The following is a 13,954-nucleotide window of genomic DNA, read 5'->3' as shown; positions in this document are numbered from 1 at the left end:
GGATATATGCCGGGAGGAAGATATTCCTCCCCACGCAGAGCAATGAAACTCTGAAATTTCAAAGGGCGGACGTTTCATCAAATGCAGATATCTCCCATCGGCTCTAATTCAATTGATTTTCTAAGATTATTGAACTTCATTACAAGGAAAATAGTGTGCAAAAAGTTGAAACTTCTGTGATTTATTGAAATTTTATAAAACAGGATGATGTATAATTTTTTTGACTTATCCTGATGTGCTTCATTTTGAATGATAAAGAAACTTAAGTGTCATTCAAAATTCATATATACACAACAAAAAAAGTAAGTCCCCCCTTAAACAAACATCAATAATTTCCGAACCAATGCGAGTTTTTTAATATATTTTTACATGAGCGTGTAGATAATTTTATAAGCTACCCTCTGAGTAAATGTTATGGACGTATTTTACGTCATGCGTCAGTGAGCACGGTCAGAAGGCAAAAATGTCACTTTTCAAAAGTCACAAGCCAAATATCATGGCTTTGATTCCATTTTATTGGAACTAATTCCACATTCTCATCATGAAAAATAGTCAGAAGGCTTGTAAAAGGTACTTTCTAAAAGACGATACAACTTTTTTGGCTAAATTTCACGGTTGAATAAACACAAGTCCAAATTTGCTCTAATTGGATTTTTTACACATTTCTATCAATAAAAATGATAGAATATGATGACAGTTATTTTTGGGAAGAGTATCTTCAACAATATTCATCGTTTCACGGTTCAATGAACATTTATTGAAAACAAAAAATACGATTTTCAAATAACATAGGCAAGTATTGTTTCATTTTGGTAACTGAAAATGATCTTTTCTCAACTTTTTCGTTATGTTCATGACCAATTAACATGCTTCAATGATTCAAAGGCGTTTAATTAAACATTCACGCTTGAATGAACATGTGGAATGTGATTAGCTCTTTTTTACGTTATTGGAAAAAATGCAATTTGTAACTATGGATATCTCTCACAAACCTCCTTGCATAGTTCATTTGATTTGATTTTTATAAAAATCCCGATGTTTAATGCATCAGTGAGCACACAATATTCGAAAATTATGCAAATGAGAAGAAAGTTCAAGGCCTTGGCCCCACTCTGTGCCGTATCGAAAGGTTATTTTGGTGTGCGCGCCTTTTGGATAGTATTTCTCTGAAGCCATGTGCGAAGTTTCATGAAAAAACTGTTGGCAGAAGTAACAAAAACCGTCTATGAAACAAACCCTCATTTCATATTTGTTAAAATTTTGACTTCCTCTCTGATAGACTTGTGTACATTATGGGTGCATATGTTTAAGAATAACTAACCCCTTATTCAATATGGTGGAACTTTTTTTCAAGGCTGTCTTTAGCGATGCCATTTGGCAGTAATGTTTATCAACCTATGGGCAGAATTCTGTGCAAAAATGAAATCGATTTGTTTATTTCCGGATGAGTGAGCACGCATGAAAGTGGGAAAATTGGTATTTTCAATGTCACAGACTCATTTTAAAGGATAATAAAGTGAATATTGGGGGCAAATTCGGTTTCAAATGTGACTTTAATTGCTGTTGTTTTTATCATCCATCATTTCTATCACCACACACTTTCCGAACTTTAAACATTTTCATGGTTGAGCGAGCACATTCGAAAACTTAGGAATGAATACTCTTTATACTGCATAAATGTATTCTTTTCATAACAATTTCTCATGATCAGTTTAATTCATGGACAAATCAGTGATGGATCCAGAATTTTAAAATGGGGGAGGGGCCTATAATCGGGGGAGCCACCAACATTTTCAAATTTTAACATGATCTAACAAGTTGTAGAGGATACTACCATAAACCCCTATGATGATACGTCACAATACAGGGGCCGCGGAACGGTTTTCAAAGTGGGGGGGGGGGCTGACCATGCAAAATATCACAATTGTATGGTCATTTTTACATTTTTTGTACATGCTTTTGGAAAAAAGTGGGGGGCTGAAGCCCCCCCCCCCGCTTCCGCGGCCCCTGCAATACCTTGTGCTCACTCAGCCGCGAACATACGATATCAAAACTGTGTGTAGAGTGGCTAAATGATGGATAGTAAAACAGCATAACACCATAAAATTCACCTAAAAACAACTTTTGCCCAACTTTGTATTTGCACAATCTGAAAAACAACTCTTGTGACTTTCAAAAATTGTCATTTTTAATTCAATCTTTAATTACTCATGCATGACTTGACCGATTAATCTCATTTTTTTTTTCAGGAGTTGCTTAATGAGTGTAGAAAACCACCTACGAAATATCATATCTCAAAATAATTCTGTTCAAAAGTTACAGCAATTTGATTTAGGGGGGACTTACTTTTTTTGTTGTGTATATATAAATTTAGAGCAAGAGTGAAGGAGTTTCTTTTTTGAGAAAAAAAAAGAATAAAAAGAAAAACCCACAAAGCTATCTTTCTTTCCTTTTTCCTCCCTTCGCTTTTCCTTTTCTCTCTCTCTTTTTTACCTTTTTTTTTTCTTTTTGGGGACGTTTTGGGGGTGGGGGCGACTGCCCCCAACGCCCCCCTGGCTACGCGCCTGCTAGCAAGGTGGATACATGCGCTATACAAATCCTATATTATTATCTATTATTAATGTGTCTACAAGAGGGGTCTTTTAATCCTGTTATGGTTTGAAAATCTTGATAATTCAGTGTAATTCTTTTATGTATAAAAGTGTTATAGTGTACGCTGACCTTGGAGATAGATAGGCACTGGTTTTGGATGATGTGTAAATCCCACCGCTGGCACCATCTTCTGCTTCCCTATAATTGCATTTACATGGGCTGTATAGTATACTCTTGGATTACTGTGAGCTTCAAGTGGGTTAAATTTGAAAAGGTTTTTCCTTAAAAGTTGACATACATGTATCTTAAGGTTATTTAATATTGATATTTAGTATTTGAGTAGAAACTTAAATGTTTATCACCTTTGAAATTAGGTTATTCAAAGAGTACTCATAATTTAAACAGGGAAAACCATGGTTTAATATTTTGACATTTCATAATCAAGCCATTCGTAAAGTCATTTGTAATGTAACAAACAGCCTCTTGAAATGGCCCAAATATTATATTTTTGTTCTTTTTTTCTTTGTTTCAGTATTATATGGCCCAGATGTAGAGGATGAACATGCAGTCATCATCAATATAGACGGCCATGTTGTACTCACACCACTCAGGAACTCAAAGTGTGCTGTCAATGGGATCAATGTCCACAAACCAGTAGAACTCACACAAGGTAAGCTTGGAGTATAGTGTGTATTGCATTAAAGTGTTATGGTCAAATTGATTAATGTCCACAGACTCATGCAATGTAGACTCAAAGTATAGTTGTTAATGTGCTTTCAGCTAACTCAATGTCACAGACTGGTAGAACTCACACAATATATGCTTTGAGTACAGTAGTTATTGTGAGAAAGTTGGCTGTAAATGGGGCCACAGACTGGTAGAACTCACACAAGTTAGGCTAAGATAGTGTTTATTGTGACAAAATGTTGGTCAGAGGGATCAAATGTCCACAGACTGATATAACTCATGCAGGGTATGCATATAGTATAGTGGGTATTGCAACAAAGTGTGCATTCAGTAATCTGAATGTTGAGTGGTAAAACTCACACAAGATAAGCTTTGAGTGAAGTAGGTATTGAACAGTAGGTATCGGGGGACGGTTTCAGCCCTCTCCAGACTTTTTTTTCGAAAAACCGTGTACAAAAATGTAAAAATGTAAAAATGACCGTCTGAATGTGATTTTTTTGCATGGTCAGTCCCCTCCCCCACTTTCAAAACCGTTCCGCGACCCCTGCCAATGTCCACAGAGTGATAGAACTCAGACAAGATGGGCTTTTAGTGCAATAGATATTGTGAGAAAGTTAGCTGTAATGAGACCAATGTCCACAGACTGTTAGAACTCACACAAGATAGGCTTCGAGTACAGTAGATATCGTGAGAATGTTGGCTGTAAAGAGATTATTGTTTCATACTGGTAGAACTTGCACAGAGTCAGTTAAAATATTATGTGCATGAAAAGTGAACGAAGGGATATATCTAAATTTGAGGCAAAGTGGGTAGATCTTGTTGAATGCAGAAGTAACAATGTGTATTCCATATATTTCCATTTATGCTGATCCTTTGATAGTACCAATACAGGTTTTTCTTTCAACTATCCCTGCGGAGTAAATATCCCATTTCCTTGGATTTACTTCCAATTCATCTAATGCCAATTCGTCCAATTACCAACTCGTCTGCTATCATTTGGTCTACCATCAGTTGGTCCATTATCTACAAGGTCTAATTGCCAATTCATCCAATCACCATTTCGTCTAATAACCAGTTGGTCCAATAGCCATTTAGTCCATATACCATTTGGTCTAATTGGACTAAGTGTTAATTGTGCAAAATAATGAAAACAAAATGGATATTAGACCAACTGGTTATGAGTCGAAATGGTCATAGACGAAATAGTGATTAGACGAAGTGATGATTGGACCAAATGGTTATTGGACCAAATGGTTGTTAGACGAAATGTTGATGGAAGGAGTGGCATTAGACTAAATGAAAGTAGACCATGTGGTGAGTGGACGAGTTGGCAGTTGACGAATTGGCAATTTACTCTTCCTTGTAGCCAGAAAGGCTATATAACTCTTGTTCTTAAGGATGCAAATTATTACATTTATAATATCCAATATACTCTGTAAGATTTTCCATTAATAACTGAGTGGATGACACAATTCGATTATTACAATCATATTAGGCCATGTTTATGCTTCCACTTTTCAGGCCAGAATCAGCGTTTCCATACGTGATTAGTCCAAAACACGGTTACGTCCATGCTTACTTTCATTTAAACGACGTTTCAAAACGCCGATCGTTAACTCACAAAAAGGTGCGTTTGTAAACATCGTTTGACCAGAATCTGGCTTTCTGGGGAAGTATAAACAGAACCACGATCGTGAATGTGTTTAAATGACGTCATTTGGTACATGCTCCATAGTCGCATGTTACCTCCACGGAATTACTTCTCATCTCCCTTGTTACATTTGCATGTGTGATAATTGATTTAAGTACTATCACTAGTATTACTCCTCCAATTTGTCATCACGATGAATATTGAGGGATTTACCAAAAAAAAACCTTGAACATGAGTTATAATGAGGAGACATCGCCAGATGCCCCAATACCATAAACAAATACATGTTTTATTATTTTATTAGGTATACTTTAATATTCTTTATTTTTTATATCGGAAATTGTTCGATGTTTAAATAACAGTCGACGTACCTTCCCCATAACACTCGGAAAAAAAAAACTTTCGAAAAAGGGCGCGCCCAATTTGACCTCGCTTTCCTGCTCAACGAAAATTACGATGCGAAGCCAGCTGGAGTTCGTGATTTCGCCTCTGAAAAGTTAAGCATTAACAGCACTCCCAGAACCACGTTTACGATCGGCGTTTTGAAACAACATTTGAAAACGCTGATTATGTCCTCGCAATGAAAGCATAAACACACCCTTAGAAGCATTTGTAGTGACAAAGATTATATACTTATTGTTTGATAGTTTTCTGCACTTTATGAATGTATTATCAATTATGAATTGTTATTCTTTTGACCAGGTGCTGTAATCCTCCTTGGGAGTACCAACATGTTCCGCTTCAACCATCCTGCAGAAGCAGTCAAACTCAGGGAAAGAAGAGCTGTAAGTTCCTTGACATTTTTTAGAGGTAGTGCAACATAATGAAACCTGCCAGACCTGTAGTGCTATTCCATAAAGCTGTGTGGATGTTACACACAACTTTAAGCATGACTGGGGACCCTTTCTTTGACCCCTATCTTTGTTATTTCCGTCAGCTAGCGTTCAAATCTGCTCTTGGTTGATTTGAATTTCATTGATCTTAATGGAAAATACAGTATAATGAGAAGGGTCCTAAGAAATGCAGAAAATTTTGGGTATCTGTATGTTATTTAGCGCAAAACAGTGTCACCTGGGGGTGTTTCATAAAGATTTAAGTATGACTTAGAGTTGCACTTAAATGTCTAGTTGCGCACTGTATAAAAGGCATGGCAGTATTGGTCAGAGGACACACACTACTGCGTATTGATCAATAAGATTACGTGTTCCATATCATCGTTTACTTACTTTTACTTTTATCCAACGATGCTTGTAGGACTATGCCTGTTCATCGATCCAAGGGAATATGCATTATGCTCCACACTATCAGTTTCAATTAGTTGTATGTGGCAAGTAGTAGCATGTGGCAAGATATAAAGTCCATTACTCAAAGTCGTAAACAAAAGCGATATCCTTCCAATGATTATCAAGCCGATTCTTAAAGGAATTTACAGAAGGTGCTGAAACCACATTTTCTGGTAGACTGTTCCAAGAACTAATAACTCGATTTGAAAAGAAGAACTTCCTAACATCAAGGCTTGCATACTGCTTCTCAAGTTTCTTGGAATGGCCTCTAGTCCTCCCTTCCTTACTTCGTACAAGCATATCTATGCTAGTGTCATTGATACCATGCATAAACTTATAAACATCTATCATATCTCCTCTTCTACGTCTATGTAGAAGAGATGGTAGTTTCAGCTGTTGCAGTTGCTCTGAATAGGACAAGTTCCTCAGTCCAGGGATTAGCTTGGTATCTCTTCGCTGCACACTCTCTAGCCGTTTCTGATCACCTATTCTAAAAGGTGACCAAACTGAATGGCCATACTCTAATAACGGTCTTATTAGACCCTTTAACACAAGCTTCACTGTATCTTCATCCAAATTTACAAAAGACCTCCTTAAGCCCAGCAATTTATTTGATTTAGAGACAGCTTGTGAGATATGGTCTTTGAAGGTGAGTTGTGCATCAACTAGTACACCCAAGTCCATTTCTACCTGACTTTCACTAAGAAGTACAGAATCATCTTCTTTGCCCATATGATATTCAAATGCAGACTTCATACGACCAACTTTCAGAACAGTACACTTGTCTGGGTGGAAGCGAAGTTGCCATTTCTCAGCCCAGCTTTCTAACAGTGACAGGTCATTCTGAAGTTGCTGACAAGACCCAGGTAGATCCGAGCGGGCATAAAGCTTTGTATCATCCGCAAAAAGCTTGATATTTGATTGCACTGTATTGGGAAGATCATTAATGTATGCCAAGAACAGACAGGGACCGAGCACACTACCCTGAGGAATACCACTTGAGACTTCACACCAGTTCGACTCCTGACCATTAACATAAACAGGTTGCCTTCGCCCAAGAAGAAAGGCCTCATGTACGCATCGGCATTTAAGTGCGACCTAAGTCATACTTAAATCTTTATGAAACACACCCCAGAAACAGCTCCATGAAACACCACCCAGAAATGCTAAATGGAAAGTGAGCTAGTTCTGGGTCCCGTAACACAAAGGTTAGCGATTAATTGTATGCGTGATTCTCATGATTAATTGTATGTGGTAGTCAATGCAATCATTCATCTAAAAATGTTCTACGATGATTGCTAAGCTGTGTGTTATAGGCTTCAATTGTGTGTGATAGTGAAACACCATCCAGACATGCTAGATGTAAAGGCTCGTTCTGAACAAATGAACCAGTCAGGGGAATGGATCCTTTCTATATTAAGCTGGTTCAGTCTACTAGCCTTCAATTCAACCAATCTTGTCTGCAGGTTACACCATCTTGAACTAACTTCAGTAATTCCCTTACAGAGTTTTGCCTAAGGTCATCATCCATATATGTTTGTTTCCATTTCAATATCCTGTAAGCAGAAGTCGAGTGTAAAACCACTTTCCAAGCATAGAATGGTCTGGATATGATATTCATAGCTTTTTTTAGATTTGCAGTTTCTATATATCAAAGTATTCACAGCTGATAATCACATTTTAAAAGGTGTATTTCATGTAACATAAAATGAGTGTATATGTAATCTAGTTTGCCTCACCGTGTGATGTATTCTATTTGTCATAAATTTCATCATTCGTTGCAGACATATTTCTTTTGCTTTTAAATCAATGCTTTGTATGGAGCAGCTAGGAGACAGATTTATAACATGAAAATTAACTGGCTTTGTATGTACTGAAATTTTTATTTAATATTCATATTTTAAGTGGGCTTTCTCAAACCAAGCTTCAACTAGGAAAAGGGGTTCAACCGTTCAAATTTGAACAACTCCACCTTCAGATTTCTACTGAGAAAGGTCTGAGTACTGCGGTGTTGAGATATATATAAAACATATTATAAGGATGTTACTCTGTATTTATTTTCATTTATTGAATTTTGTGAATAAGATGCATTTATATTTTAGGTGTTTCCTTAAGATTAGGTGTTTTGATGCCAAATGATTTGCAAAACCTTGTATTTCCATAATTATCTTTTTACAATTTTAATGTTTATTTTTGACTTCTTATATAATTTGATTTTAAGATATGTGTTCCAGAATTTATTTATGGTCAGTTTTAATTGAGAAAGTATATCTTTTGATTTTCTCAGAATGTGAAATTAGCAGAGTTTTAGAACAATTTATGAAATCTGTATTTCCCATAGGTTTGTACACAATACCTGAACAATGCAATTAAGGGTATAGCCATGTTCCGGTAATTTTCTTTTAATGAATAACAATACAAAGTTGTCATTAGTATCGGTAAAAACAAGCCCCAAATTAACTTAATCATATTCAGATTTTTTAATCAAGGGAATGAATTTTGTCAGTGGGTTGAATATGAATCATATGGATGATATCGTTTAATTGAGAGAGAGTGTTCTGTTAGATCACTTTGATGACTATGCTGAGAACTTTTGAAATTTGGTAATATTCTATTTCCTTAGGTTTTATCTTATAAATTAAAGCATATTATATTGAAAAAAAGGAGCTGTTATAGGCTACTGGATATCATAGAATAAAAATAGCATGTTTTGAATACAACTTGTGTCATTACACAGGGCCAAGTGGAATATGTTTTACTCTTTTTTTTTCAATTTCATGAAATCTAAAGAGGATTTGTAGCATCAAGAAAAAAAACACATATTGACTGTTTTCCCCCAATTCCTATCTATAAAATATTTGATTTATTGCTAGAAATGGATTTACTCGACATGGGGACATGCTTTGAGGCAGCAAGCTAATACAATACAAAATGTATGTGTGTGGTCTTGAAAACTAAGCTTGCCCCACCTCCTGAGTGCCACGCGACAGATTAAATGATTAAATATCCATTGCATGGGTCGACACCCATGAATGAATCGATTGAATCAAATTCAATGATTTAAAGTTCACTGCTTGATGTGAGCCAAGAAATATTGGAGGAAAATACCCATATCTGAATAAATCACCTTTATTAAGTTTGTGCATGTATGCATGTATGTTATTATTCCTAACAGAATGAAGAATTATTATTTTCCTTTTATTCTCAAATGGACCTAACTTGTACAGTTGTAGAGAAAAGGAGAGAAGTGAGATAGAGAGGAAAACATGGGAAATAAATTAAGGTGCCTTGTTTACCTCCACATTGGTGTTGGCATGGTAACCCAAAGCTAATATTTGCTTGGAGTTGGAGTTGACAGGGTTTGTGGGTGTTGGTGCGTGAGGCCTGACTGATTACTGAATTATGGAATAAGGGAGCTCTGATATTTACACATGTAGTCACCCACAGAATGGTGCAAAATATTGAATGAAAGAGCATTCTTTTTTTGGTAGGGGATAGGTCTTTGGGGGATTTTTGTCCAAATTTATATGTTGGCGTATCTTCACAGATTTTACTTGCTCAATGATTTACTTGTCCAAGCAATGGATAAATGTGTTTAGCAATGTTAACTACACAGTACGTGTCTGGAAGACTCTGGATACACGGTGGAATATTTGTAAACACTTATTTGAATCATGAATTATAAATAATGTGTTCATAAACTACATTTTAGATTATTGTATTGGTGAACCCGAAATCATAAAGTTATTTTGCAGTTGTTAATTCAAAAACAAATTATAAAATGCAATATAGGAGTGTGAAAAGGATTTCATTGGATTATGAAAAGATTAATGTGATGGGTATTAATATTTCTAGTATTTACAGATTTGCATGCTTATTTCATTCTTGATAAGAATGATCAGATGATGTTAAAGTCTAGACTCCCTAAAAATATAAGTCTAATTCAAATCATATCAGTTTCATCTTCATTTCCTAAAAAAAAGAGACATGAATCCATAAATCCTGATTTTTTCATAATCAAAATGTTGTGTAAAAAGATCATGGAAGAATTGATCATCTAATCATCTTTGCCTTTTTGGAATATTATAGGCAATCTTTGTAAAAGAAAAACATAATGTTTGAACTTTTTTAAATGTCGTGTAAGTGGTATTCACACTGAGAAGCCCTGTTGCCATGGCAACTTCATTACAGGTACATTTAAAAGCTTGCTCCCTGAATAGAATGAGATGCAATTAGTTTGCAGACAAAAGAATGGATTTCTCATCAATTTGAGAGGTTCTGTATTTACGTTGCCTCTGCTACGTTATTGCATTCTAGGGATTGTAAAATGGGGTTAATGAATAGCATCAATCAAATGCGTACCAGAAAAGAATGGTGCAGTTTTTACACCATGAGCGATCAGAAAACGTGTTTCAAATCTTTATTCAGGTTGTTCCATAAGAAGGATTGGTATACATGGACTGCAATGTTCCGGTTAAAGTTCTACATTAATATGCATAATATATTCTGTAGGGGATATTAGAGATAAACATATTGTGATTCATATGCTTGCCGAATGTATGACTGATTTGGAGACCTGCATGTATTACCTGCAACTAACCAGCATCTGCTTGTGTGCATTCTCATCCCTTTTCCCTCTACCAAACTGAACATTAGTCCAATATACCCGGTCGTGGATTGAGAAGAGTAAGTGCATGAGTTCCTTTACCTTTAGTTTTTTTTGTGTGTGTCTGGTCTGAGGTTGCCCATTATTATTATTTTTTTATTGCACATTGAATTGTATTTTTGTGTGATCTGCTTCAGTGCTTCATCATTTGGTATTATTCTTTCATTTTCATATTTTCACTGTATGTACATCATTCATTTTTTTTTCAGTTTCAGTTTCCAACTTTTTTCATGCCCGGTACCTTTCTAATTGGTGTTGACATCCCCCATCATGATAGTGATATTTCTTCTCTTTCTATTCTGCACGATTGTATGGAGTTTATTGTGGAATCTCCATCTTACCTGCTTTCTCTCTTGTCTCTCCCTCCCCTTTTCCTGTTCTCTTTCTATATCAAGAAGGCAGGCCAAAATTAATTTATTATTTTAGGGGCTACTTTTCACATCTCACTACCTGAATCTGCAACACTGGATAAACTTTAACATTGCAACAAATGGGGATTTTCTACAGCTTTTTTGTTAGTTTCCAATTCTGTTTTGAGCATTTGGGGGGGGGGGGGGACTAAATCACCCCCAGCCGCTGTGTAATTTTTTTCCCTGCAAGAAGGGTTAGGAAGACTTATTGGTCTCATTCACTCTTTCTTTCCTCAATTTCTCATGTATCCTCTTCTCTCCCTCCTCCTCTCTCCCTTTCTCTCTGTATATTATCCATATATTTATTCTCTTTCATGCCTCCACCCTTTCTCTATAAGTAATACCGGTATTTTCCAGTCCCACCAATGCTCCCCTCCTCTCAGTCTTTCACGCCCCACCCCTTTCTCTCTCTCTCTCTCTCTCTCCTTTACTATCTTTTTCTTCCTCATCCACTGTCTAATTTATCTGTGAATCAATTTAACTTTTCTTGTATTATGTTGATATAATTCATTTGCCTCATCTGTATGTGCATCTCATTCATTTTAAATACCAAAATTATGTTTTGTTTGTTATATTTAATTTTGTAATTTTTATTGATGTTATTGTTTCCCCAATATGTAAGTTTTATGATATATTTTCAATAATTATTCAGGTTTTGTCTGAAAGTCAAGTCCTATTATCTTGGACAAAATACATTTATGGACCTAAACTTCTTATATGAATTGTATTTGGTGTATTTCTATAGGTAATTATACATGTATATTGAAAGCATTGGAGTCATTTGGGAATTTATTTCAATGCATTATTGATAATTAGCAGATATGTTTCATCAATGTATTTTATACAATTTTATATCAGAAAGCAGTATAGGTTTTTACCTACTAGTTCTTGGTTATATATACATAGGGCATAAATTTATAATAAATAAATATATCATAAGAGAGAGAGAGAGAGAAAGGGGGGGCAAGAGAGATGAGAGGGTTAGGCACCTAGTTTGTCCGTGTTTGTTTAATTGATTATTTGCCCATTATATTTACTTGGTAACATTGGCTTTGCACAGCACAAATTTCATTATATCACCATATCTACTACACCAAGCCAAGTATGCATACAAAACTAGCCTCACTTCAGCAAAACAGGTTCATCATTATCACTTAACATTTTTATTCAATTATATATTGCAATTTTTTATAAGAACCCATTAAAGCTATGAAATAAGCAGGAATTTAAAGTGCAATATTTCATATGAACTTCAGGGAAGTAGTAGGAATCTAAAGCTGCAGAAAATGTTGTTAACATACTTGATTGGTTCAGCTATTTGTTCAAGCAGCAAATCTTGTGGACTGAAGTAAAGACTAGATAAGCTAAAGGTTACTCAAATTGAGTGCTGTGATGGCAAAAGAAAAGAAAAAGAAAAGGCAGCGTATATTTATTACATGTACAAGTGTAGCATTTGATTTGCCTGTATGCTGATTGTTTTTTGTGCTTCCATTCGCACTTTCACACACCCAGAAAAGCGTCACACTTCATGTACCTAACTCAGGGGATGTAAGTAAAAAAGATCATATTCATTACAAAATCATCAATTTTAGCTAACCATCAACCATTAGAATTTCTTTAAAAGCTCTTGTGGTTTAAATCTCTGTGTCGTTTCTAGTATTGATTACCATTGTGTTCCTTCTAAACTCTTCTCTTATTAGAACTCAAATGTATTTTCATGGTGTGCTTAACAGTGAATATTGTATTTCATAATTGTTATGTGTCTCAGTTAGTATTTTTTTATAGAAATAATCATTTTTCTCAGGAATTTACCAACTGTTAAAATTGATCTTAAGCAGTCTTATCTTTAGTCTCTGTGTTCTGCTGAGGATTTTTTTTTGTTAGGGAAGGGTGCGAATTTTTGTCAATAAGATTTATATCATAAATTCATATACTTTTTTCATAATGTAAAATTGCATAAATTGATACAGTGAGTGTGGATATATGTATCTATTTCTAGTGTCAATGTGTCTTTTTTTAAATTAGTAATCAAACTAGTTAAAGAGGGTGTTCAAAATTATCCTAGGAATTGTAAAGAAATTCTAGTTTCATTTTAACTTATTTTTTACGGTAATTAAGACATACATGTTCGACAGCCATTATATAGTCATTTTAAACTCACAATCTTGATAGAAATTGTTTAATTTCCTTTAATTATCTGCTTTGAATCTGTTTTTCTTGCAAAGAAATAACTTTAATGTTCATGATATTTTCTGATATCAACAGTGTTTTGTGGACTCATGTTGAAATTGTTAGTTCTCTTGCTAGAATATTTTGTTTAATCATAGCTCTTATCGTTTTGTTCCATATTTTGGACTATTTTCTAACTCTCACAATTATTGTTTGTTTTTAATGTTTGTCCATTAATATTTTCCCTGTGCCATCAAATTTTCTAAAATGTTTTAATTTTGTACTTATTATCCAGACTAAGTTCTTGTTGTACCTAGGTGGTATTTGTGATTAAATTCATTCAAATTCATTCCTGTTTAACACTTTGTACCACACCAAACACCACAATATGTATTGACTAATTTACAGACAAAAATAAAATTATAGTCATCCAGCGGAGATTATATTGGGAGATCAAATTCATTCACATCTTTCTTATAATAAGACAATAACAATG

The 13,954-nt window shown here is 35.0% G+C and overlaps 1 protein-coding gene across 3 annotated transcripts in view; it reads left to right on the top strand.

Annotated features, from left to right (window-relative positions):
- Nucleotides 1–13,954, top strand: part of LOC129264891 (uncharacterized) — a 93,744-nt gene that overhangs the window by 45,929 nt on the left and 33,861 nt on the right. For 2 of the 3 annotated variants that reach the window (XM_064102038.1, XM_064102040.1), the window contains 4 exons: nucleotides 3,125–3,262; nucleotides 5,633–5,715; nucleotides 10,870–10,899; nucleotides 12,802–12,837. In XM_064102038.1, the coding sequence (XP_063958108.1) occupies nucleotides 3,125–3,262; nucleotides 5,633–5,715; nucleotides 10,870–10,899; nucleotides 12,802–12,837 (287 nt within the window). The remainder of the gene's footprint in view (nucleotides 1–3,124; nucleotides 3,263–5,632; nucleotides 5,716–10,869; nucleotides 10,900–12,801; nucleotides 12,838–13,954) is intronic. The other variant, XM_064102041.1, reaches the window with a different exon arrangement.

Source organism: Lytechinus pictus, chromosome 7 (assembly GCF_037042905.1).
Source record: "Lytechinus pictus isolate F3 Inbred chromosome 7, Lp3.0, whole genome shotgun sequence".
NCBI lineage: Eukaryota > Metazoa > Echinodermata > Echinoidea > Temnopleuroida > Toxopneustidae > Lytechinus > Lytechinus pictus.
Note: the sequence above shows the minus strand (reverse complement) of the source record. Positions and strands in the feature narration are given on the sequence as shown.